Consider the following 25,718-nt stretch of genomic DNA (forward strand, 5'->3'; position numbering starts at 1 on the left):
ATAACTCACCTACTAAGTGTCACTCTTTTTCCTAAGATCAGTCATCCTTCATATTTTTACTGCCGGTTCCCACAAACATCTTTGTTGTCCATTATCTATGGGTTAGAGCATGTGAGTTGATGAGGCAGATGTAGGTTTTCTCTGCAGCCTTGGCCAACTCCTTCCCGAATGAGAAGGCTGATTGTGGGCTTTGAACAGGGGTATGGCCCATGCTGACTGGAGGGTTTCATTTCAGACCTACCGTGTGGGGGCTGTGGGCAGGCTGGCGCGCTTCATACCACCTGCACTCAGAGCTGCCTTGCCTCTCTCCATTCCTTTCCCATCCCCTGTGATTGTAAGGATGTTTGAGTTTCACAATCATCTCTGGTTCCCTCTTTTGAGCACCAGCATCCACATTCAAAGGTTCTGCTCTCCCCAGGCATGCTGCCTGTGCCGAGGCACGCTCTCTTGGGGGTGTTGGTGGCAGGGACAACACCGGCCAGCTCTCCTGTAGTCGCAGAGCCTGCTGCTGTGCCCCAGCCCACTCCTGCACTCCTCGACCACCACAGGAAGCCGAGAGTCACCCCATCACCACTGCAGCTCTCTGCTCTCATCAATGCATGAGCCCCAGAGGATGGCTTGAGCCCAGCCATCAGCAGAGCACAAGGCGCTGCTCTGACAGTGCGTGTTTCTCCCAAGCCCATGACAAAAACCGACATGAAGATGACCACATTTCCAGTGCTTTAGAGTGTGAAATGTAGTCACTATTTCAACACAGGCAAATCACTTCCCAAATGTGAGGAATACCCCACCCCTGATCCCTCCAGGTATTTTCTGTTCCGTTGCTCCACATGCCCCTTCAGCACTTAACACTCCTTACAGTGATCTTACTTGTGTGTTTAACTTCGGACTCCTCCACTCCCACGGGAGTGTACGGCTCCTGGAGGGACAGTCTTGTCCCTCAACATTCCCCATATCCGGAGCATTAATCAAGGCTGGGCACACAGCGGACTCATTAACAGTGGCAAATGAATGGCCCAGGAGGCAAAACAATACAGTCTCTGAACCAGTAAACGGCTGGGAGAAATTAAAAGTCAACACCGACACACAGTGAGGCATTCCACTATTTGAAATACGGAATGCATGATGACTGTGCTAGAGAATCAAGAGAAAGATCCAATACCTATTCCAACTAAGAAGAGTTCAGCAAGATAGCTGAATACAGAAAACACAAAAATTAGCAGCTTTCTTTTTTCTTTTTGAGATGGAGTCTCGCTCTGTTGCCCAGGCTGGGTGCAACGGTGCGATCTTGGCTCACTGCAATCTCCGCCTCCCAGGTTGAAGTGATTCTCCTGCCTCAGCCTCCCGAGTAGCTGGGACTTCAGGCACGCGCCACGACTCCTGGCTAATTTTTGTATTATTAGGAGAGACAGGGTTTCACCATGTTGGCCAGGCTGATCTCGAACTCCTGACCTTATGAGATCCCCCTGCCTTGACCTCCCAAAGTGCTGGGATTACAGGCATGGGCCATGGTGTCCCCTCTAAAAAAGATTAGCTTCACGAGGCACCAAAAATTACAAACTAACAGAATAGATTAACAAGACATGTCCAGCAACTAAATGGAAAAAAAAAATGCTGAACTTTGCTGGAGGCTATAATGCAAATTTAAATAAATTGGGAAAGAATAGTGTCCCATGATAAGACACTCAACATAGTAAAGATGTCACTTCCTCCATAATTAATAGCTTAAAAACAATGCCAATTAAAGCCATGATGGGATTATTTTTATTATTTTATTTACCTGCCTGTATCACAGCCTCAGGAGGACCCGATGTGAAGTGCCCCAATGTGGGGATTATTTTTATCAGGGAGGAAGAGGTTTCAAGTTATTCTTTAGCTCATTTGAGAAAAATAAATGGGTAGCAGTAGCCAAGAAAAACTGAAAGATAAGACAGAAATATTTAACTGTGTTATACTACCAGACAGAAACGGTAGAAATCTAAGACTCTGTGGTAAATCTATATAAGGTAAGACCACGCAGCAATACCAGGTCTCGGAATACATCCAACAGGCCAGAAACAGCCCATGTGAGGAAATTACTGACCTTTGCAGCAAAGGAGACATACAGAATTCACAGGGAAAGGAACAAATTCAACAAAGAGAGAAAGGACACTTGATTATTTATTCGAATAAAAAATTCAATTAGATTTCCGTCACACACAATAGACCCAAACAAATTAAAGGTGGATTAGGGGCTAAATATACGCATAGACACGTATACACACACACACATATAAAGATACATATGCATATACATATATTCACACACACATATATACACATGTACATATATTTTTAAGGGAAAAAACTAATAAAAATAAAACTTAGAGGTATACATATATAAACTGTAATCTGGTTTTGAGATTATAAAAGGCATTTAAAACAGATTAAAGTAGAAATCGCAACAGTAAAACGTGATCTGATTATAAATAAAAAAGAGGGAAAACCTCTCTGTGTAAAGATGACCATAAAATTTAAAAGACAAATAATAAACTGGGTAAATATCTGCCAAATATATTTATATCCTAAATATACAAAGAGTTCTTAGATATCAACAAGAAAAAGACAAGAACCTAGTGTCAAATGGGCAAAATACACCTAAACAATCAATTACAACATAAGAAAATGGTGAGCTCTTCAATCTCCCTACCAGTTGAAGAAATCCAAATAAACAAAACTTAAGGTATTTTTATGGCTCACCAGATTAGCATAAATTCTAAAAATAATATTACCAGCATTAGCACGTGTGTGAGGCAAAATGGGCGATTGCTATGGATGGGAAAAGTTTTTACATAAAACTGTTTAGAAGTTAACCTTCTAAATGTGTATCAAGAACCCTGCAAATGGTTATACCAAATGAATGAATCATTTCACCTATGGACAGTTACTCTAAAGCAATAATAAGTGTTATCCACAAAGATTTAGGTCCATACATATAGGTCTATGTGAATGGAAGTTACGAGAACAGACGGCATAAAACATGTAACTGATTCAATCACACTGAGATAAGAAAATGAATACAAAAATGAAAATGAAAAGAAAACCCTCCAGTTCACCCAGAACTGAGAGACAAAACATGAGTCAATAGTGAAGAATAAGGTTAAGTAGTGTATTAAATTTTTTGGCCAACAGGTCTTTAATACCTATTTTTAGCTAAAAGTTCATCTCTTAAATGTGGCCTCAATTTATTCAGATTGAATTTGCTCTGTCGGAATTTCTCAGGCGAGAGGACATTTTATGAATAGTAACTTTAGACACAAGAAACTCAATTTTCAGAGTATAAAAACTCAAATCCCCAAATGCCTTAATTTCTTAAGCAAGAAAGAATGTATCACTTTACAGATTAATGTTCATGTTTAGAGGAGGTGAATGCAAATTAAAATTTCCCAAGAATTTAGTGCCTCTGCCACGGCTTATTCTCATAACCCGAGAATTAAGCTCAAAGGCTTTGTGCACTCTCTCTGCACACCGCTGATGACTTCACCGGCCCGTTTGGTCGGGGTGCCACCTTCCTGAGCATGGCGGGGACCATGAGGCATTTTCTTCTTCCCAAAGTGGCACTGCCTTTGTGCTAAGGTGAGAACCCCACTTCTGTATCCCTGGTTGGAATCAGAGGAGACGGAAAGTCCGCCAGGCCCCCGTGCGGGATTCACCTGTTTGAGGGTTGCGGAGATGTGCTGCAAGGGCTGCGACCACGGAAAAGGGATTTTAATCTCGTTGCAACCCTCCCATTGCCCAACAGGGGGCTCTTAAAGAGAATGAAAACTGGGCAATGAAAACGCCTTTCAAGGACACAACTCACCCCCTCAAAGAGAGAGGTCTGCGCCGTAGCTGACTCCGTGAGATATGGGACAGTTTATGGGGCTTTCTATCACCTACTTTTAATCAAACATTAGTTTCCCTTAGGACAACAGTGGCATGTGGCTCCAAGGAATGGGAGTCTCCAGATTAGGAAGATCAAAATCTGACTTTTACAGAGTCGACCCTTTTTCACAGAAGGGGTGCTTTTCCTGCACATCTGTGTGCCTGGCCAATTCTCATCCTTTATTCAAACTCAGCAGGTACCCCCTATTCCTTGAAGTCTGGCCCATCTCCCAGGGTGGAACCAACCTCAGCATCTCTGGGTCTCCATGCCCCGCCCTTTACAACTGCCCTACTGAGGCTTGCAGCTTGGGGCAGGCTCAGTCTACTAACCTTTCTCCCCAACAACAGGAGAGATTCTAGAGGGCAGGAATTGTGTCTCAGGCACACATTAGAAACTCCATGAATGGCAGCATTTAGCCATTCCATAATGTATAGAAAATTTAAAACACCGTGTTACAAAGACAAATTTTCATTTTAATTTCTATTTAATTAATGTATTTTTATCAATTTAAAACTTATAAAAATAAAACTCAATAAATGCTTACTGATTTAAATAACTAGATGACTAGCTGTGATGTGATGGGTCAGAAAAGGAGGTGGAAATAGAAAAATTCTAGAAGTCAGGGACTCTGTATCTCCAGTGTGCACAATTTCTGGCATGAAATAGGTGCTTGATATATATTCTGCTGGAGAAAATAGAAATATATATATACGTTTTTTTGTTTTTTTTGAGATGGAGTCTCACTTTGTCACAGGCTGGAGTGCAGTAGTGTGAAGTGGTACGCTCTTGGCTTACTGCAACCTCTGCCTCCTGGTTTTAAGTGATTCCCCTGCCTTAGTCTCCTGAGTAGCTGGGATTACAGGCATGCACCACCACACCTAGCTAATTTTTGTATTTTTAGTAGAGATGGGGGTTTCCCCATGTTGGCCAGGCTGGTCTTGAACTCCTGACCTCAGGTGATTCACCTGCCTTGGCCTCCCAAAGTGCTGGGATTACAGGTGTGAGCCACCAAGCCTGGCTGACAGACACTTTTTGAATAAATAAATGAGTTTATGTAATGTACTAATGTAATAAAGCCTTCAGCTTTTTACTCACTACAGATTTTTTTTTTTCTTTCTTGTGCCCTTCTTTTCTCTCTCCCCACCCCACAGTTAACAAACCGCCCTAGTAAGAAAAATCTCACGGATGCCTGGAAGAAAGGTCAGAAGGTCATAGGAGCCCCTGCAAAATACTTTCCTCACTTTTTTGGAAGGCACTAAAGTCTCCTTTGGCATAAAGCCAATTTTTATTTTGATTAGAAACAATAGCTTGTGTTCGTATCCAGCTTTCCGGGCACCTTCATGCCATCTCCTCTGACTCAGCGCCCCGCAACACAGGCAGGCTGGGCAAGGGCACCCAGTGTGGGGGCAAGGAACCAGCTCGGTGACTGCCTCCCACTGCGCGGGGGTAGCCCAGCATGGAGGACCCAAATCTCACCTCCTCTGTATCACCTTGCTCTCACCAACCAGTGTCGTTCAAGGAGAATCTCTTGAACCTGGTCAGGCGGTCAGCACCATCCCTCTTGAAAAGCACTTAATGCTTAGGGGAAACTGCAGCATGAAAGGCCAGAAACTCCAGCATGCCAGAAATCTGTTTTTGTTTTGTTTTTTGAGACGGAGTCTCACTCTGTCAGTCAAACTGGAGTGCAATGGCATGATCACGGGTCATTGCAACTTCTGCCTCCAGGGTTCAAAGTGATTATCCTGCCTCAGCCTCCCAAGTAGCTGGGATTACAGGTGCCCACCACCACGTCCAGCTAATTTTTGTATTTTTTTTTGAGATGGAGTCTCCCTCTGTCGCTAGGCTGGAATGCAGTGGTACAATCTCAATTCACTGTAACCTCCACCTCCTGGGTTCAAGAGATTCCCCTGCCTCAGCCTCCCAAGTAGCTGGGAATACAGACGTGTGCCACCACGCCCAGCTAATTTTTATATTTTCAGTAGAGACGGGGTTTCCCCATGTTGGCCAGGATAGTCTTGATATCCTGACCTTGTGATCCACCCGCCTCGGCCTCCCAAAGTGCTGGGATTACAGGCCTGAACTACCATGCCCAGCCAATTTTTGTATTTTTAGTACAGATGGGGTTTCACCAGGTTGGCAAGGCTGGTCTTGAACTCCTGAACTCAGGTGATCTGCCCGCCTTGGCCTCCCAAAGTGCTGGGGTTATAGGTGCAAGCCACTGTGCCTGGCCAGAATTCTGTTTTAAGAAGACTGGATGTAGGTGGGAGAAAAGAAAGAGACTTTCTGCTGGAGAAAACGCAAAATTCTTGAATGGATATCCCTATGTTGAAGGAGCCTGAGTGTGTGTGGGAGGACTTGAGAGGACTGTCCCCTTTTCTCTGATGAGCAGACATGGGAAGGTTCAGGCCACAGAGCAATGATTTGCAAAAACTTAAATAAAATGAACAATGTCATTTTGAACGGCTTGCAACTGGGCACAGAAGCCAGGAATTTCTAAACACACCAACATTTGAGAAAATACTAGCTTTCTCTGATCCTGAATGAAAAAAATTTTCTCCTTTAAAAGAGAATACAGAGAAGTTAAGTCACATTAAAGAATGTCAGATGATAATTAAAATATAATAACATGAAGTTTACATTTTATGTAGGTCAAATGGTTTCCTCTGAATCTTGCTTCAAATGGCTTTTCCATTTTCAGACACACAGTTATCAGAAATGAGTTAATCTCTGACACTTTAACATTAATTCACATTTTTCAGAAGGCCCTTAGATACCCAGTTCACACGTGAAACTTCACTTCCCACCACGCAGCCCTGGGAAGGCCCAGACGCATGTTTTTGCAGCTGTGACTCAAAGCACCATTTGCTGGCTGGCATTTGTGGAACTGAAAGTTTAAAGGAAAAGATCAGCCACAGAAGCAATAAGGTTTCCAAACCTTAATCTGTAATGTGATAGTTACTGTCTCCGCTTAACCTAAGAGTCCAACATTGTCCTCAAGCCTGTACCATCTGTTGCTATTGAAGTGGATCTGTTAGTGCATTTGCTGGAAGCTTACCTGAATTGGGTGAGATGTGTAAACTGCTCATGTCCTTGGACAGGCCATTGGTTTTAGGGCTGGAGATGGGAGCGCAGGCTGACGTGGCTCGGGGCGGCCTCTTCCCTGGGACTTTCACAGTGGTTCTCAGAAGGTCAATCTCCTTACCGTGAACATTCTGCATGTAATCCTGTTCAAAATGTTAAACACCCAAGAGATTTTTAAAAAGACCTTTTACAATCTAGAACAAGAGTGTATCAGATGTCATGAATTACAACCCTATGACCCTTCCACCGTGGAGAGCACTTTTAAAATGATGAGATTTTTATCTGTAGAGTACCAGTAACATCATCATTAGATTTAAATCAGAGTTTTGCTTCTGTTCCCGAAGTAACCCAGGAACTAGAGATAGAAGGAGAGACACTGCAGACGCCTCCTTCAAGGGGCATTAGGAAATAGGTCTACACATTAAATTCTATTTTTTGAACTCTTGCTTATCAGAGGGCACACCAGGAACCTGGGCTTCTCTTATAAATTCCAAGTAAAATTCCATGGAGTAGGAAGCCATTTTGTAATAACCTTTCTGTCTCAGATGGGAAAACTATTAAAATATAGATAAGCCTGAAGCTGTCTGGTGAAAAATCAGGTGAAAGCTGGAAGTCAAAAGGTCAAGTGTTTTTGCTAAGAACCAGGAAGATGTCTGAGGGGTGGGTATTACGGCATCGAAACAATTATGGAGCTCAGGGATGGATATACAAAAGCTGGATGTTAGAAAAAGAAGGTGGCTTTCTAGGCCTCGGAAGCAAATGACCAGCAGCGATCAGGGAATCGCAGGGCAGCCTGGGTGGACAGTGACTGTTCTCTGGCAGCTCACCTGACTCGCTGTGGAGTCAAACAGTACCTGGGAAGTGGCTGATGAGCAGGGAAGCGGGGAGGGGGACAAGAACTGAGAGCCACGGTAGGGGCCTGCTGGCCAGTGAGTTACCAGTCCCTTAGTAAATCATCATCATCATCATCATCATCATCATCATCATCATCACTAATTATTATTTTTGGTAATGAGAATCCTTGTCTGCAAAACACAGTATCTTAATCACTCTGGATAAGTATCAATCGATATCACACGTTAAGAAAGAATATATACTCAGCCCTCTGTAACAATACAACAATAAAAAAAATACAAATAAGAAAATAGTGCATACACATCGCATGAGGTGAGTAATCTAGGGATGATTTAAGGTGTACGGCAGAACGTGTGAGGGTTATATGTAAATACTATGCTGTACTAGATAAGGAACTTGAACATCTGAGGATCTTGGTATTCTGGAGGGTCCTGGAGTCAACCCCCCATGAACACACAGATATGACTGTATTTGACAATAACTCTTGGAATAACAACATTTTGAGTGTTTTAATACTATGCAGGAAGGGGGGATAAATATGTTCTTTCCTTGACAGCATCTTGGTGAATTCCCTTTGGATCTGAAGACCAATAAATTTGTCTTTGTTATAAGTGATTAAGCTCAGGTGAACGTAATTCCATTTCATTTAATTATTTTTTTACAGATGGGGTCTTGCTAGGTTGCCCAGGCTGGTCTCCAGCTCCTATCCTCGAGTGACCCTACTACCTGAGCCTCCCCAAGTACTAGGGTCACTGGCATAAGCCACCAAGCTCAGCCAATGTGATTTTAGAACTGCCAAACAAACCCACATGCTGGATGTAAGGGATGGAGCCAGGGTGGGGAAGTGGGCTGCTGTCTTTTAACTGCTGAATGGCAGTTACCTGATGTTAACTACAGTGAGTTCTAAGTTTCTCTTCAAAGAATCGATACGTCGCGATGTTCAGTCTCATGATGTTTGTTCTCCATTTTAAAGTTTAACTTCCTCGTTCTCTTCCTCTCCTTGCCTGTTGTTTTAGTAAACAAACTCCCTGCCAACTCTCCCCACCAGTTCTGATCAGCAGTTGACATCTGTCCCCCAGTTACCTGCACCTATTTCTCTCACCGAAACCACACGTCTCCCCGTGCCTCTCCCTCCCAACCCACATATTTAGAGTCTGGACTCACCCTGGTCACCTGCTTCATCCTGAGTCACCCCAGGTCACCTACTCTGACCTGAGTCACCTATAGTTCACCTGTTCCATAACTCTTTCCCACCGAAACTGCTCACCCCGCCACTCTGGTTCCTACTCCTCCTCTCTTTAAAATAGCCAAACTGAATGAGCATAGACTGTGTGGTCCGACCCTAGCCAATAGGGGAACAACACAGCAGTAGTGGCTACCTGTGTCAGGGATAAGCACCCCTTCCTCTCCCTTGTTCAGGTGTGCATTTGCCACTGCTCCATCCGTGAGACGCACCCTTCTATAGAGGTGAATTGCCTTGCTGAGAAAATTTGTGTTCAGGTGCTATTTCTTTTGCAGCACCGAAAATTTGTTTCTAATACCTGATGCAGAGAGATAGCTGGATAAATTTCTAGAATCAATGTGCAAGCATTGGAAGCCTCTGTCTCAGGGACAAGGAAACTTGGCCAAGTGTACTGAGGGAGCTGCTGGGACACAGAGTGGCAGGGAGGCCAAAGCGAGATCCTAGTGGCTTCCGAAAAACAGGCTGTCTCCCAACTCTTTTTTTTTTTTTCAAGACAGTCTCACTCTATTACCCAGGCTGGAGTACAGCAGTGTGATCTTGGCTCACTGCAACCTCCACCTCCTGGGTTCAAGTGATTCTCCTGCCTCAGCCTCCTGAGTAGCTGGGATTACAGGTGAGCAGTCTACCCTTCAGTTGCCTGACACCGCCCACACTCCAGCAGGTGAAGGGGTCACAGGTTTATCAACAAGTAAGATGTCTGCTGATAGAAGAAATGGCACAACAAAAACCACAGAGTATACAATTTCAGTTCAGGGGAGAGGAATGAAACTGAGGGTCCTCAGGGCAGAGGATGAGAAGAGCTGTTCTCTCCCTGCCCAACCACGGGAAGGTGGGTGGGCCTGGGGTGTCACAGCACAGACCTCCCCATAACTAAAGTGACTTGGAGGGTGCCCCATGGAGTCAAACCAGACTCAAGGGAACAGGGTGCAGGAATTCTTAACAGGAAGGGCGGGAGGAGAAACGCTATTACATGAGGGCACAAGCACACTGGTTGGGGACGTTCTGGGAGAGAAACACAGAACCCTGGCAGGTTCCCCTACCAGCCGCAGAGGGACAAGATGCTTCAGGGTCCCTGGTGACCCCCGAGGACAGACCTCTTGGTGTAGACGGAAAACTCAAAACACCAAGGTCAGAACCAGGAGGAAGAGCAATGGGCTGAAAGCCACTGGAGAAAGGATCAGAAACTGTGCCACAGTGGGGCCAATTCAGAGGCAGGGGCAAGGCTGGGCACTCCCCAGCAGAGGACAAACAGTCCATCCAGAGAGAAAACCCTGGCACGCATGCATCTTCCATCAGCCCAGAGGCCAGGAGCAGAGATGCCAGGCCATCTGAGGCTGGTGACTGGCCATTTCATCTTGCAAAGTGGCTCAGGGAGGGTGGCCTGACTCTCAGGGTAGGCTGGTTGGAGCCAACCACGGACCCCTTGAAGGAAAGCTGTCATGGTGGGTTTAGGGTACTGGAAGGTAGTATCTGGGCTGGGAACTGCATATCTGAATTCACCAGCCCTTGAAAGAAGACTCCACTTGGAAGTTGAGATGCTGGACCCTACAAATCATAATCAACTTTGAGAGGATGTAGACAAAGATAGAAATTTATTATTGAGTTAATTAACTGTATTAAACTAGATGGAAGGAAAGGTAGAAATGCAAGATACACAGGAACTGTCAGGACTGTGCGGTGTTGAGGATGACAAATGAAAAGTACATCAGGCCAGGTGCAGTCGCTCACTCCTGTAATCCCAGCACTTTGGGAGGCCGAGGTGGGCGGATAACTTGAGGTCAGGAGATCGAGACCAGCCTGCCCAACATAGTTAAAGGCTGTCTCTACCAAAAATACAAAATTAGCCAGGCATGGCTTCACACACCTGTAATCCCAGATACTTGGGAGGCTAAGGCAGAAGAATTGCCTGAACCTGGGAGGTGTAGGTTGCAGTGAGCCGAGATTGTGCCATTGCATTCCTGCCTGGGTCACAAGAGCGAAACTCCATCTCAAAAAGCAAAGCAAAGCAAAGCAAAGCACGTCGTAGAGGTCTCTGGTTGGTGTTGGTCATTTCTTAAAAAGCGTTTTCCTCAAGCATCGTTAATTTACTTCCATTAATACACTGAAAATATGCAAACCCAAGTTTCCAAACCAAAGTTAATGCTTGTAAATAATGAATTCCTTCTTGCACAGTTACTCCTTTAAAAATATCAACTTGCTATAACTTTCTTCCTTAATGCCAATTCTTAACAAATTAAAATACAATAACAGGAGTGTAATTGAGCATTTATTGCTTATGGGCTCTAAAATGAGGCTAATCAGATAGTGACTAAGCCTCAGCATGGGCTCTTTTAATAGGCATGTTTTAACATACAATAACCAGGATATTTTATTCAAAATTATTACAGAAATGTACCAAGTGTCTGCTCTCCAGATTCGAATGTAGCAAGGGAAGACATTTATCTTTAGCTCAGCATGGGCCAGGGGATTTGTTTTGTTGCCGGAGTTAGGCGTTGCAACCTCAGAAGAACTAGCTCTAAAAAAAAAGTTGGCACATAAAATAGTCAATTCTTATATTTCAAGGCACTACACATTTTAAAAAACTTTACAAAATGCATTTCCTAGTTAATAAAAGCCCTCCAAACTCAACGCTTCACATACAGGTGGCAGGTAAAGACACATGTTTCTGTGGCTTCTAGTTCCTCCCAAGAGAAACGACACTGAGCTTTCTGGTTTTGAAAGAACTCACCCTTTTCACCTCTCCGCAGCTTGGCACCTGAGGAATTAAAGCTACAACCACTAAACAGTGTCTTTCTTAGAAGCCAAGGGGCTGTGCAGACCCTTCACAGGTCTGAGTAGGGACCTGAGTAAAATTAGGACAGGAAGCTTGATTTTTGATATGCAAATGTTATAGATACTACCCTTCTCCATGTTCCTTGTTGAAAATGCTGATGGAAGATGAAAGAGGAAAAACCCTTTAACAAGGCGTGAGGGTAATTCAAAGCCAAGTACTTTTAAACAGCACTTAACAAGTCCCTGGGGCCCACTCAAGAGCCAGGCCCCCCAGAGGTGCCATCTCCTGCCCCTCAACAGCTTGAAAAAGTAGTAATTGCAAACCTATTTGCATTTTTCTTCTCAAGTTGTCCATGATCATCATGCGGCTGATTTTTTCCAAGCAGGCGCCCGAGCAAAGGGACCTGTTTGCGAACCCACCAATCGCTTGGTAACTGCGCCTCGCTGTCCCCCTGCAACCCTGCTCCAGCACCTTTGCCATCCCTTGTTTTTTACATTTCGCTCCTAATTATGTTGCATCTATTGCCGTACACTTAATTAGCTGCATTAATGTGATTTCTTTTCACATAGTCAAGCAATTAAGAGCTATGATTGAGTTTCATTCAATTAGCCTCAACAAACATGCTAATTGATGTCCCAGATGCAAATGAGGTGCAATGAGAGAAACCTGCTAGCAATTGAGAGCCGTGTCAGAGACCCACAGCTTTCAGCTTGCTGACAGCAGCACAGCTTAACGTAGTGCCTGCCTTCTGTGGGGCTGCCTTTGGAGAAGGATGCGGAGTCATTAGTGCCTCGGTGTACCAGATCGCTCCTGATACAGAGAATTAATTGAATCGCTGCTTTAACATGTTGCCCTAGAATTTCACAGTTATGTGTTCCCAGGACCGAGAGGTTACCGAAAGAGTAACACTTGGCTCCAGCAAGGAGGGTGGTACAAAGTCCTCATCAAAACACTGTATTAGGCTACTTAAAAATATACAATAATTCTTCCCAAAACTACAAAGGGAAAGGTGCGTACATCTTGTCTTGGCCATCCCAGAGCCCACTATGTGCCCGATGGCCTCTCCTGTTCTCAATAAATGGTGAGTTCATCTTAGTCAGCTCTGGGGCATTTGGCACTTGAAGTTAAGCTCAAAATACAGCAATCCATCAACAGTCCCTAAAAATACCCTCACTGTATTGATTCTCACTGCCTCGCATCCTGACCTTACCTTTGGCTGTCTGGTGAAAGATGGTTTGCTGATGTGTTCACAGGGGTACTAAAAGCAGTTAACAAGATCTTAAAGCTAAACCGAAATGTATAAACTGCATGATTGGCATCTCAACATCAGAAGAGAAAAAAAGCACAAGGCTTTGAAAATCTGACCGTGCTTAAGCTCCACTCTCTTCAAGGATAGATGATGGAATCAGCATACTCCATTATTACGTATACTTTTAAAAAGTATTAAGACATTTAATTTACATAGTTACATGATGGAAAAAATAATGGAAATCTTTGTTCCAATTAGGTTTCTCCATTAAGTTCTAGTCTATAACTACATGTATGTTGATAAATAGAATATTTTATATTAATATATAATATTGAAGAGATATGTAACTCTTCAGACATACTGAAATTTGCCATGGTTTTTTCAACATGGCCAACCTAATTGATTTTTTCCTCCTTGCATAATCTATTTTAGCAATCTTCAAAGTGTGGTCCTTGATACTCTATTAAGAAGTTTTCCAATTCAGTAAGATTTTCAAAACAATTCAGAAACAGCACTTGTCTTTTTATTGCTGTGTTGAAATCTGTTTTCATGGTACAAACATGATGGTGATTAACATGAATCAAAGTAGTAGCCCCAAACTGTACTAATCATTATATTATTCACTGGCATGTTCTTTAAGCACTAACAAAAACAGTTTCATTTATAGATGTTCTTAAATACACTTAAAAAATGTGTGACTGCTTTTTAAACATTCCAATCTTTGAGTGCATGTTTTCTCAATTTCTGAGCTATGCCATGGAAAGCATGTGTATAGCATTTTTGCTGGGTACTGAAGGGTGATGGCTGTCTTGCAGAAAGGCACTTCTGTAACTGAGTTGCAAGCTGAACTAGCCACTTCTATGGTGGGCCAAAATTTTTACCTGAAAGACTGACAATGCCAGGCATAGACTGACTATGGTTTCAGTTCTACGTATGTGGCAAACTTGTATCTCTCACTACGTGCTTGATACCTTCCAAAGCCTTAGCAACTTTTCTCACAAGATTGGTGGTGACATGAATGATTTTTTTTGACGTTATATCATGAAAACTGTCACTATTTAGAAATCTGCATACTTCATTTCAAAAATACTGTTTTTCTTGAAACGACGGGGTTATGACCTCACATGCATGGATGTGTATGGATATGCCTGCATGGGTAAAATACACATGAAAGATCATTCAAAGTGCAAGTCAGTTGGATGGATTTTAAGGTAGCAGAGAAGGAAAAAAAAAATTAGTGATTTCACATTACATTACTAAGCTTTAAGAAACCCACATGTTGAGTTTTGGTGAAGTACGCAAGAGGAACATTCAGTGATCTGGAATGATGACTGAAATACTCTGCCCTCTTCCAGTCACACATCTGTATACTGGGATTTTCTTCAAAGATGAACCAAATCACCTTATCACGACAGATGGAAGCAAATCCGAGAATCCAGCTCTCATACAAAACTGGGTACCAAAGAGACTGAAAAAAGCATAAAACGATGCAACCCTTCTCATGAATTTTTATTTTGAAAATTAGTTTTCTCAAAAATATTATTTATATTAACATATAATGGGTGGTTTATTGTTATTTTAAATGGATTTATGTATTTAAAATTTTTCTCAGTTTGATTTTCTAACATGATGAATATCAATAGAAAAAAAATCCATATAAACAAAAGCTCTTTGGGGTCCCTCCGTAATTTTTTATTTACTTTTATTTTTTGAGAAGTCATCTCATTCTGTTGCCCAGGCTGGAGTACAGTGGTGTGATCTCAGCTCACTGCAATTTCTGCCTCCCGAGTTCAAGTGATTCTCCTGTGTCAGCCTCCAGAGTAGCTGGGATTATAGGCACATTTTACCACACTCAGCTGATTTTTATATTTTTGGTAGAGATGTGGTTTCATCATGTTGTCTAGACTGGTCTCCAACTTCTGACTTCAGGTGACCCAACCCCCATGGCCTCCCAAAATGCTGGGATTACAGGCGTGAGCCACCAAGAGTGGCCCGTAATTCTTAAAAAGATAAAGGGGTCCTGAGCCCAAAGTCTTGAGAACTGCTAGTCCAGCTGCATTTCTGAAAACCAATGGGCTCCCTGTGTATGCTTCCATGTACACAACCTGGGGAGGAGCCAAAGAACCGGACCTTGGGAAGAAGACATTGTACATGTTTTTACATGTGTTTGTTCCTCCTTCGCCTGGAGGAAGAGAATGACTCATTATTCCCTGTTTTCACTGCACTTCATGAATATCCAGGGTCAAAAGGAAGCAGCAATTTATTAAGTTCTATTTTTAAAGAGCCATTCAAAAAAGAAAAAAAAAAGGTACGTAAGAGAAGCCACGGTAAAGTTCACTGCTCTTCTGTTTAATATTAAATGCTAACTCCATTTAATATTGTCTTCAAAGGAAACTAATCTCTAAAGACATATATAGGACCACCCATTCAAAAAGATCAAGCAAATGTTCAAGTGCCACATTTATGAATAATAAACAATAGCCTCGTCCATAGTGACAGGTGCAGACCAAAGTCATGCTCTTAAAAATACAGTGAGAATATTGCAGAACTATGGAAAATCTTCTGGCACATCCCTTCAGATCACAGAACTCAAAGAAGACAATTTCTCTTCTCTCCAAAGGATCACAGTCACAAAAGCAAGGTAGGAGGCAGCTTCAAAGGGGACAGATCCCATGAGAAATCATTTTGTTTCCCAAGACGGCCAACAGCAATCCAGTGTTTAACTTCCAGAACTGCCTTCCTAAAGCCTACCTGACCCATGCTTGTAAGTGCATGAGAGTGACCAGCAGCCATGGCAGGAAGCAGGCACCTAGCCGATCAGATGTCCAGCACTGACACAGGCAAATGGCTCAGGCTTATGGAATTCATTGGTCTTACCACGTTCCCCATCATCCTGAAGCAGCTGGGTTGACAGAAACGTGAAATGGCCTTTTGAAGTCACAATTACAACACCAACTAAGTGACAAGACTTTGCAGGGCTGGGGCAAGGTTCTCCAGAAGGCCATGCGTGCTCGGAATCAGCGTCCAGTACATGGTACTGTTTCTCCCATCGCCAGGATTCACAGGTCCAGGAATCGAGGGGCAGAAATGGAAGTGGTACCACTGGCCATCACCCCTAGGGACCCACTAGCAAAATTTTTGCCTCAGTTCCCGCAACATTACGTTCTGCTGGCCTGGGTCGGGGGGTTGTTCCAGAGGGAGGAAATGCTGCCACCAAGAGACACAACAGTGATTCCATTAAACTGGAAGACTGTCACCCGGCCACCTTGGGCTCCTCCTACCGCAAAGTCAACAGGCTAAGAAGGAAGTTACAGTGTTGGTTGGAGTGACTGACCTGGATTATCAAGATGAAATCAGCCTACCTCAGTCTACCACTCCATCATGGCGGTAAGCAAGGGTAGGTGTGGAATATTCTCTACTTAGTAAATGCTTTATTGGGTCTGGGTCATTACATGACACATGGTGAAAGAGGAGGCTGGTGAGGCCTTGTTGGGGACCAGTGGTGGCAGCTCCACGTACAATGGAGAGTCTCTCCGCTGACGGGAAAAGCAAACTTCTCTGGTCCATGTGCTGCAGAGGCCAGCATCCAACATGCATGGCTCAAGTCTACCAGTCCAAAGGGTAAGTCATTCTAATAGAAGTCAAAAAGCAGAAAATTCCACATCGAATTACGAATATACCTTTTGCTTCTTGATTGTATCTGTCTTGACTGACCTAGTACATTGAGGTTTACACTGGAAGAAAGATTTTTCTCATTCTAGGTTAAATCAAGTATTACCCAGTTGTAAGCCATGCATGCTCAAACGTAGCCTGTACAATGGATGCTTCAGATAAGAAAACAGCTGCCTGTCTCTTCACAATCGCTATAGACCTCCCACTACAACAGACTTCAAGGAGCCAGCACCATTCCTTTGCTGTCCTAGTATTTCAATATTTGAGTACGACTTGAAACAACTGGATCAATAGTTAGATCCTAGAAATTTTGAGTTATATGAAACTGTTCACCATGGTGATATTACCTGTCTGGGTCTCTTTAAAACTTCACATTTCTTTGGATGAATCTGCTAACATATGCAGCATTAAAACAAAGAGTAGAGTTTTGCTTGATTGTCTGTTTAGACAAAGTTTCGCTTGCTGCCCAGGCTGGAGTACAATGGCAATGATATCGGCTCACTGCAACCTCCACCTCCTAGGTTCAAGTGATTCTCCTGTCTCTGCCTCCCAAGTAGCTGGGATTACAGGTGCGTACCGCCACACCCAGCTAATTTTTGCATTTTTGGTAGAGATAGGATTTCGCCACATTGACCAGGCTGGTCTCAAACGCCTGACTGGAAGTGATCTGCCCGCCTGGGCCTCTCACAGTGCTGGGATTACAGGCATGAGCCACCGCGCCCGGCCAAACAGTAGAATTTTAAGATATCAGAGCACACACATCTGTCCTCTGAGTTCAACTCCTCTGAGTTGAATAACCACTGCTACATCGTATCTTCTGCCATTAGACCTCAGGTAACAAGGAGAAAATCCCACTTCAGTTTTTGCCCATGACAAATGGTAAGTACTTCTAATTTTTAAACTTTTTACCTAGGCCTACTTAGAAGTCTCCTATATGTATTTTTTCCATGAACTGCTTATACAGGAATTATTGTTTTCTTAAACATAACGCCTGCCAAGGTAGTTCATAGCACCTTGTATTAGATTCCATTCAAATGGATCAGATCATTCACTGATAACCATACTTTTCTGATTTCTTAAAGAAGTCTTCAGAAGACAAAAACGTGGCTTTCTCCTGATGAGTGAATGAACCTCGAAATCAGAGAGCCTCCACTCTCTTCTGAGTTGCACCTGGGGGCATGCTATTCCATCATTCAACGTCCCCACGTCCACATCATTAGAAACAGCTCCTGTTTTGTGATACTGTTGTGAGGATTAACTGAGATAATACCAAAGCGCTTAACAGAGCACCAAGGCCCTCGATAAATGTTAGCTCTTACTCCTCTTGTCCAATAAAAATACTGAAATATTTTCCCTCTGACTTTAGGTGGCAATTTCTGGAGCTAAAGGTGTTGTTCCCTCTTGCGGTAGCGACTCTGACATGCTAAGTCATTAGGGCTGACCTGCAAAGCCATTTTTCACTTTGCAGCACAGCGGGGAGAAAACACGAAAAACCTCGTCCACTGGAGACGCATGACGTTGTCGACTTTTTCTTCTTTCTCTTCCTCATCTTTTTTTTTTTTTTTTTTAAGTGGGGGAGGCATGTATGTGGTAGTCAGACGCTTTTATTGCTAAATGTCGTCTGGAAAAGATGCAAAACAAAACTGCTAAAATGCAAGGGGGGAAAAAAGAAGGGAGCAAAACCAAAGGGCCCGTTCCCTTTGCTTATTGAGTTCAAAGGCATAACATGTAGCACCCTGCAGCAAATGGGAAGCTACACTAATTTTAAAGCCATAAAACGCTATCAAGGGCCCTGCGGGGCAGGGCTACTCTGAAGCTAGTGGCACCTAAATAAGACATGGTTCATTTACTTCGCAGCTTAGCCTAATGTAATCATCAGCGGATTTTTAGCCTAGAGTTGTAACAGGCAAATAGCCGATGCGGCAGAGGCGGCCCTCCCAGCCATCGAGGGGGCTGCAGCTAGATTGCTGTTGATTAGAAAATTTTTCAGTTTTGACAAGCGCTTAATGAACATAAATCGCACCTTGATTGGTTTCCATTTGGGGCCACAGGCACACCTGAGAAGAAACGCGGCGTCTCCAGCCCCGCCCCTCCCTACCTTGCAAGACCTCGGCAACAAGCCCTCCATCAGGTTATGAGCCACAGAAGAAAATATTTATAAAATATAATAATGAAATTCAATTTCTTAGCGGAAGTAAAAGAACATTCCTCAAGATCCCCCGCCCCCACCCCCAGTCATCCTCTCCCGGAGTCCTTGGCTGTGACTTAGTGTCGCTGAGGAAACCAGAGGGATGTGATTTATTTACCTTTGGCAAGCATTTCTGGACTCAATGGGTAACACTAAAAGGCCAAAAATGGAAAACAGAATGGTATCAATTGAGTACAAAGGATGGCCAGAGACGACCCGAAATATCGCGCTGCGTACTGATAGGACCATGTCCCTTGGAGACCACTGGAAGCTCAGAGGCTCAAACCCTCAAGCCACACTGTTAAATCTGCTATTTATAGAAACACACATCAGCTCTATTTTTTCATTTATCTAGAAATGCAAGAAGGCAGGATTTTTCAATGTAGAAAATAGGTTAGGTAGGATCTAGGCTATTTGGTGGTTTAATTTTTATAGAAACATGAGGACTTGGTCAGGTGTGGTGGTTCACACCTGTAATCCCAGCACTCTGGGAGGCTGAGGTGGGTGGATCAGTTGATGTCAGGAACTTAAGACCAGCCTGGCCAACGTGGTGAAACCTTGTTCCTACCAAAAATGTAAAAATCAGCAAGGCATGGTGGAATTGCTTGAACCCTGGAGCTGGAAGTTGCAGCAAGCTGAGATCAAGCCACTGCACTCCAGCCTGGGCAACAGGGCAAGGCTTTGTCTTAGAAAAACAAAACAAACCCCAAAACAAGAAAAGAAATATAAGGAATATAAGGAATATATTTCTTTATAAAAGAAATATAATTCTGTCTTGTCTCACTTTCCTTCCGTTCACTATGTATCAACAACATCAACAATGAAATGTCATGAGGACACCTTTTGGCCATTACAGTTTTAAATCTGAAACACTTTCCAACCCTGGGGTATGTAAAATAAAGAAGGAACTCCTTAGACAGAAACAGACTTTGATGAAGAATCCTTTTTGTGTTTGTGTAACAGCAGCGAGTTCTTTAGTAGGCTCCTTTTCCAACAAAAGTTGTCAATAAGCCCTGAAAATAGTTCTACTTTCACGGCAGTCTAATTCCTTGGCTTGGGAACTGTTAATGTATGGGAGAAACAACTGACCATACTCTTTCAGCCAAGTCACGGGAATGACGAAGTTCTTCCCCAGGTCACACAGGTACTTGGCAAACGCCAGGAGGGCCCATGCGACCACACTGTTGCTGGGTGGTTTTCTTATCACATGGCTTCCACACTACTCTGCAGGTTATGAAGCCCGCACAACACCCTGCGTTCAGAACCCGGCCCAGCAAATGTCCCACTACCAGAGTTCTGGCAAGGTTGGGCAGGTTTAACATTCAGCCATACCCTGTAGTTTCCCATGTTGCAGTTTTCACATTTAAAACCCAGGCTCTGAAGACTTATCTGCATGCTCGCATTCCTAGCAGCATTATTCACAATGGCCGAGAGGTCAAAGCAACACAAGCATCCATCCACGGACAGAAAAAAACGTGGTGAGTACGTATGACAGAATATTACTCAGCCTCAAACAGGAAGGAAATTCTGACACGTACTACAACTGGACGAACTGAGGACACAATGATAAATGCAACCAACCAGTCATAAAAAGACAAATAGCATGATGACTTCATTTACATGTGGTTCCTAGAGAAGACGGATTCGTACAGACAGAAGCTGGAATGTTGGTTGCCAGGGCTGAGGGGAAGAGAGATGAGGAATCTATGTTTATGGGTACAGAGTTTGTTTTACAAGATGAAAAACTTTTGGAGGTTGATTCCCCAACAACATGAACATACATGATACTATTCAACTGCACACTTAAAATGGTTAAGATGGCAAATGTGGCATGTATTTTATAATTAAAATGAAAAAACAAACAACAAACAAAATCCTCAAGCTTTTCTCCTCCCACCATCGAGATCCCTTCTTCAAGTTGCAGCAAATGGAGCTAGGATATGGCTAAGACAAATTTCTGCTTCCTAAAAGCATGCAGGGTGGATTCCTTCCACAAGGTTTCAGGAACTCTAATCCTACAGATTTAAGGAAAGGTTACCTACATGGGCTAACTGTGTCTCCATCCATCCATGCACCCACCCAGCCATCCATCCAACAAGCCAGTGTTCCAGATATACTGGTGACATCCACACCTTTGCCTCAAGGAGCTTCCAGTCTTGTGGGAGAGGCTGAGAGATGGCCCTATAGAGTACCGTGAGAGCACACGCAGCAAGGGTGCCCAAATAGTTGGAGTCAGGGGAAACTCCCAAGAGGAAGTCGCATTTAGGCTGGGACTGGGAAGAGGAGTTAGTGAGACAAAGAGATGAGGCAGAAAAGAACAGTCTCAGCAAACTGCATTTGTGAAGACTGGAGGCCAGAGAACATGGCAAGTGAGAAACTAAACGAAAACAAAGACAGCAATAGAGCAGGAAGTAGGTGAGAGGTGAGTCTGAGGAGGTAAGGGGGGGTAAAAGCAGGGGCAAGGACATTATCCCAGGGGGACAGGTGATCTTCTCTGTCATCAAAATACATTAAAAGAACCGAAAGGAGTGAAACAAAGAAAAATATGATTAGAAAGACAGGGTGAAAGTTAAAAGCAGCTTGGGAGTAATCGCTATTCTTCATTTCAGCCAACAAGTTTTGGAAAGCTTTATGGGCAGGGCACTGCGCTAGTTGAACTGAGCAAAAATGCAGGCCTGCACTCTCAGGGGACCATGGTCTGCAAGATCATCTCCGTGCGACCTCTGGCGTCATTCTGGATGAATTCCGGGGAGGAACAGAAAACGGAGGCCGAGGCTGTGAGTGGAGGAAGAAGAGCTGGCAAAGCAATCACAGTATAATGGACTTTGAGAGGCTCAGTGATCCCCACACTGTGCCTGAGTCCCAGGACTCCACAAAGCCATGCTGGAACCAACAGGAAGGTGGCTGGGGCCACGGCAGGACCAGAAGCTGTAACTGATTCCCAGCTCAGTGTTCCTTTGACCTGCACATCAGAAGGATCAGCTAAGAGAGGAGCTGACTCACACCTTAGAAATCAGGGAGGGAAGAAATGTTGAGATGGAAGGAGGAAATTCAGATGTGCAAGCCACAAAGATCCAACACCTTGACTCCATGCGCTACAGAAAACAAGTTGAAATGAAGTTGTGCCCATAGCTGTGTGTGTGTGTGATGTATGTATGGTCCCATGCAAGTGTTCACAATGTATTTTTGCATCAATCGCCTGTTGGAAGCTGCCTGAAATCCTATCTGTGAAGAGGCAGAGCTGTAGTATGACTTGAAGCAGGGAGTATCTATACACTGAGGTTCTCGAGGTGACATTCACACCACTGGCTTGAAGAACCAGGTGTTCCTGTGAAAGCAATCCATGCGGAAAACTGGAATGTGGGTGTTCCCAGGGAAGTGAAGAACACTGACAGACTCAAGGATATGAGCGTAAGCTTTGTTATATAGGGATTATCTCTTTAGTCTGAAGAGTAGCCAGCCAACTGGGGATTCTTCCTGCTTCCCGGGAGCTGAATCCTGCCAGTCTTTGAGACTTGGAGAAATACCCATAGCAGTTCATATTGTTACAAAACCACTACCATTTGCCTAAAACAGGCAAATTGTTCTAGCTCAGGCTAGAACAGCGATGTTGGTTTGCTGCCATAGACTCCCAGTTCTTTGTGCTTTAGAATCTGCGTAATCTCTTCATATACCTTTAATGGATTGTTTTTTACATTCCGGTAACATTTTTAGATTTTGCAGCATCTGTAGTAATCCTGTGTGACAGAGAGAGAGAGTGTGTGTGTGCGTGCGTGTGTGTGTTTTCCCCCCAACCCTACGTCAGCTTAGAAAGGTCATGCTGTATGACACAGTACTGTTAGTCTCAATCACAACAAAATCTGTAAAGCAGGGCCAGGATTGTCAGTGTTAAGTTTGGAGTCCAGGCAGTTCAGGAGCGAAGATGCTGAAGGAGTGACATGATTTGAAGCTTCAGTGTGGCAGTGCTCAAGCCACTGTGACCGGTACCTACTAAGCAACACCTACATGTCACTCGCATGACAGCCCCTGGGCAGACAGTGGGGAACACAGCTCTCCTCCTCAATGACATACACTAGATGGGGCAGAAAAGAACGTTCTCACCAGAGGCAATGACTACACTAGATGGGGCCTGGGAATCAGGGAGGGCCGTGAAGGCACATCTGCACCATGGACACAGTGCACCCTTATGACGCACATGGCACACCTGCACCACACAAGGCACACGTGTGCCACAGACACGGCACACCTGCACCACGGACACAGCACACCCTTATGATGGACATGGCGCACCCTTATGACAGACACGGCACACCCGCACCACACAAGGCACACGTATGCCATAGACATGACGCACCCGCACCATGGACACAGCACACCCTTATGACGGACATGGCACACCTGCACCACACAAGGCACACGTGTGCCACAGACACGGCGCACCTGCACAACGGACACAGCACACCCTTATGACGGACACGGCACACCTGCACCACACAAGGCACACATGTGCCACAGACACGGCGCACCTGTACAACGGACACAGCACACCCTTATGATGGACACGGCACACCTGCACCAGACAAGGCATACCCTTATGATGCACATGGCACACCCGCACCACACAAGGCACACGTGTGTCACACACACGACGCACTGCACCACGGACACAGCACACCCTTATGATGGACATGGCGCACCGGCACCACAGACACAGCACACCCTTACGATGGACACGATGCACCCGCACCACAGACACAGCACACCCTTATGATGGACATGGCACACCCGCACCACACAAGGCACACGTGTATCACAGACATGGCACACCCGCACCACACAAGGCACACGTGTGTCACACACACGACGCACCCGCACCACGGACACAGCACACCCTTATGATGGACACGATGCACCCGCACCACGGACACAGCACACCCTTATGATGGACATGGCGCACCGGCACCACAGACACAGCACATCCTTATGATGGACATGGCACACCCGCACCACACAAGGCACACGTGTATCACAGACATGGCACACCCACAGAAGGTACATGTGTGTCACAGACATGGCACAGCCACACAAGGCACACGTGTGTCACAGACACGGCACACCCACACCACGGACACAGTACACCCTTATGCTGGACACGGCGCACCAGCACCACAGACACAGCACATGAAAAGCCAAAGGCCAGCTCCAGGCACCTTGGCTTACAACCAAGAAAGCAAGATGAAATAAATTTTGATCTTAAGATGAGTCACGCCTTCTGCAGCAGCGTGCCACAGACTTGACACGTCTGACTACGCTTTTCTCAGGAAGAAAGGGAGGCCTGTCTTTTTAGTCATTCCAGCTTTACCTGCGAAAATCTGGGCTCTGCACTGGTCAGTCCAGTAGCCTGCACAGGAGTTATTCTGACCATTTCAATGTTCTGGGGAAACCAAGGAAAAGTGTCTCTGAGTGTAAATGAATATTCACCACCTCGAGAAGTTTGAGGTCTACCCCAGCAGACATGTGAAGGTGGATGAAGAGATGGACCACAGATTCTGAGTGCGTCCTCAATCCTCAAGATCAATCCTCAAGTAAAACGTGGCAGTCCTATGTGAGGGTTTTGTGTATTTACAAAGGCAATTACAAGCACTGAGCACAGCCACGAGCTGCTCTTCTCATAGGATAGGTATCTTTTTTTCTTTCCTTGAATGATTTCTTTTGAGGAAAATATCTACTCAGGAATCATCACAGATCTTTTTGTTGTCTTTCCATCAGTAAGTAAGTGGATCTTTTGTCTGTCTGATTTTGAAACTAGAAACTTTCCGAAATCTGCATTCTGATGATAATTTTAGAGAGTCCAGGTTTGGCTGCCCCGATGTTCAAAGAACAAAAGCAAACTTTGACGACATGCAGAATCAAAGGCTTTGTGTGTTGCAGGACAGTCTAAGCCACTTGGTTAGAAATGTACCTGCCTAGTATTGAAAAGAAGAAAAGCTCTTTAACAATTTTAAAGGAAGAAAATTTAAGAAGGAAAAGTCCAGTGTTGCATGTCAGGGAGAAAGGACAGAGCCACAGCTGTTTTAATCTGGGCACATGCAGAATGGAAAGGAATCTAAAAAGATAATTTTTTAGAAGTCTGAGCAGTTCACGCACACGTCAGCCAGGCGAAGCCCAGAGGGAGGAGTTTCACAGCTGCCAAACGTCCTCCTGAGGATGCCCAGAGCGCCAGGACTGGAACGCAGGTAAGCTTTCCCGGACAGGGGCACCGTAAAGTCCTTGGCTTGACTGTGAGGACACCAAGCTCATCCTTCCAGGACCACTTAGGAACCCCACTGCACACATCTTTGTCAGCAGGAATTTCGGCCACACGCTTGCCGGCCATGCTCTCGACACGGAAGATGAATAGGAGCCACGCTGAACTGTGCAGCCCTGAGGTCCAAGTTCTTTCTCATTATGCCTCCATTTTTCTATCAAGGTGCTCCCTAAGGCTCACATTCAAGGCCAGAGAAAGGGACTCTTAAGGATCTCAGAACAGGCTGCCCTCGATCCACCTCAACTGTGATCCAGCAAAGTGTCTGAAAACCACGAGACACTCATATATATTTCCTCCCAGAAAGTTAAGCAGTTAAGGCTTTTTAAAGGTCTTGGAGACATACAATTTTTCAAAGACACAAAAATGTAGGTCAGGCACAATGGCTCATGCCTGTAATCCCAGCACTTTGGGAGGCTGAGGCAGGTGGATCACCTGAGGTCAGGAGT

The 25,718-nt window shown here is 44.5% G+C and overlaps 1 protein-coding gene across 8 annotated transcripts in view; it reads right to left on the reverse strand.

The window, feature by feature from the left end:
- The window catches only part of AGAP1 (ArfGAP with GTPase domain, ankyrin repeat and PH domain 1), a 624,335-nt gene that overhangs the window by 205,625 nt on the left and 392,992 nt on the right, over nucleotides 1-25,718 (reverse strand). For all 8 annotated transcript variants that reach the window (XM_039469755.2, XM_039469754.2, XM_039469753.2 and 5 more), the window contains one exon: nucleotides 6,960-7,128. In XM_039469755.2, the coding sequence (XP_039325689.2) occupies nucleotides 6,960-7,128 (169 nt within the window). The remainder of the gene's footprint in view (nucleotides 1-6,959; nucleotides 7,129-25,718) is intronic.

This window comes from Saimiri boliviensis, chromosome 5 (assembly GCF_048565385.1).
Source record: "Saimiri boliviensis isolate mSaiBol1 chromosome 5, mSaiBol1.pri, whole genome shotgun sequence".
NCBI classification, from domain to species: Eukaryota; Metazoa; Chordata; class Mammalia; order Primates; family Cebidae; genus Saimiri; species Saimiri boliviensis.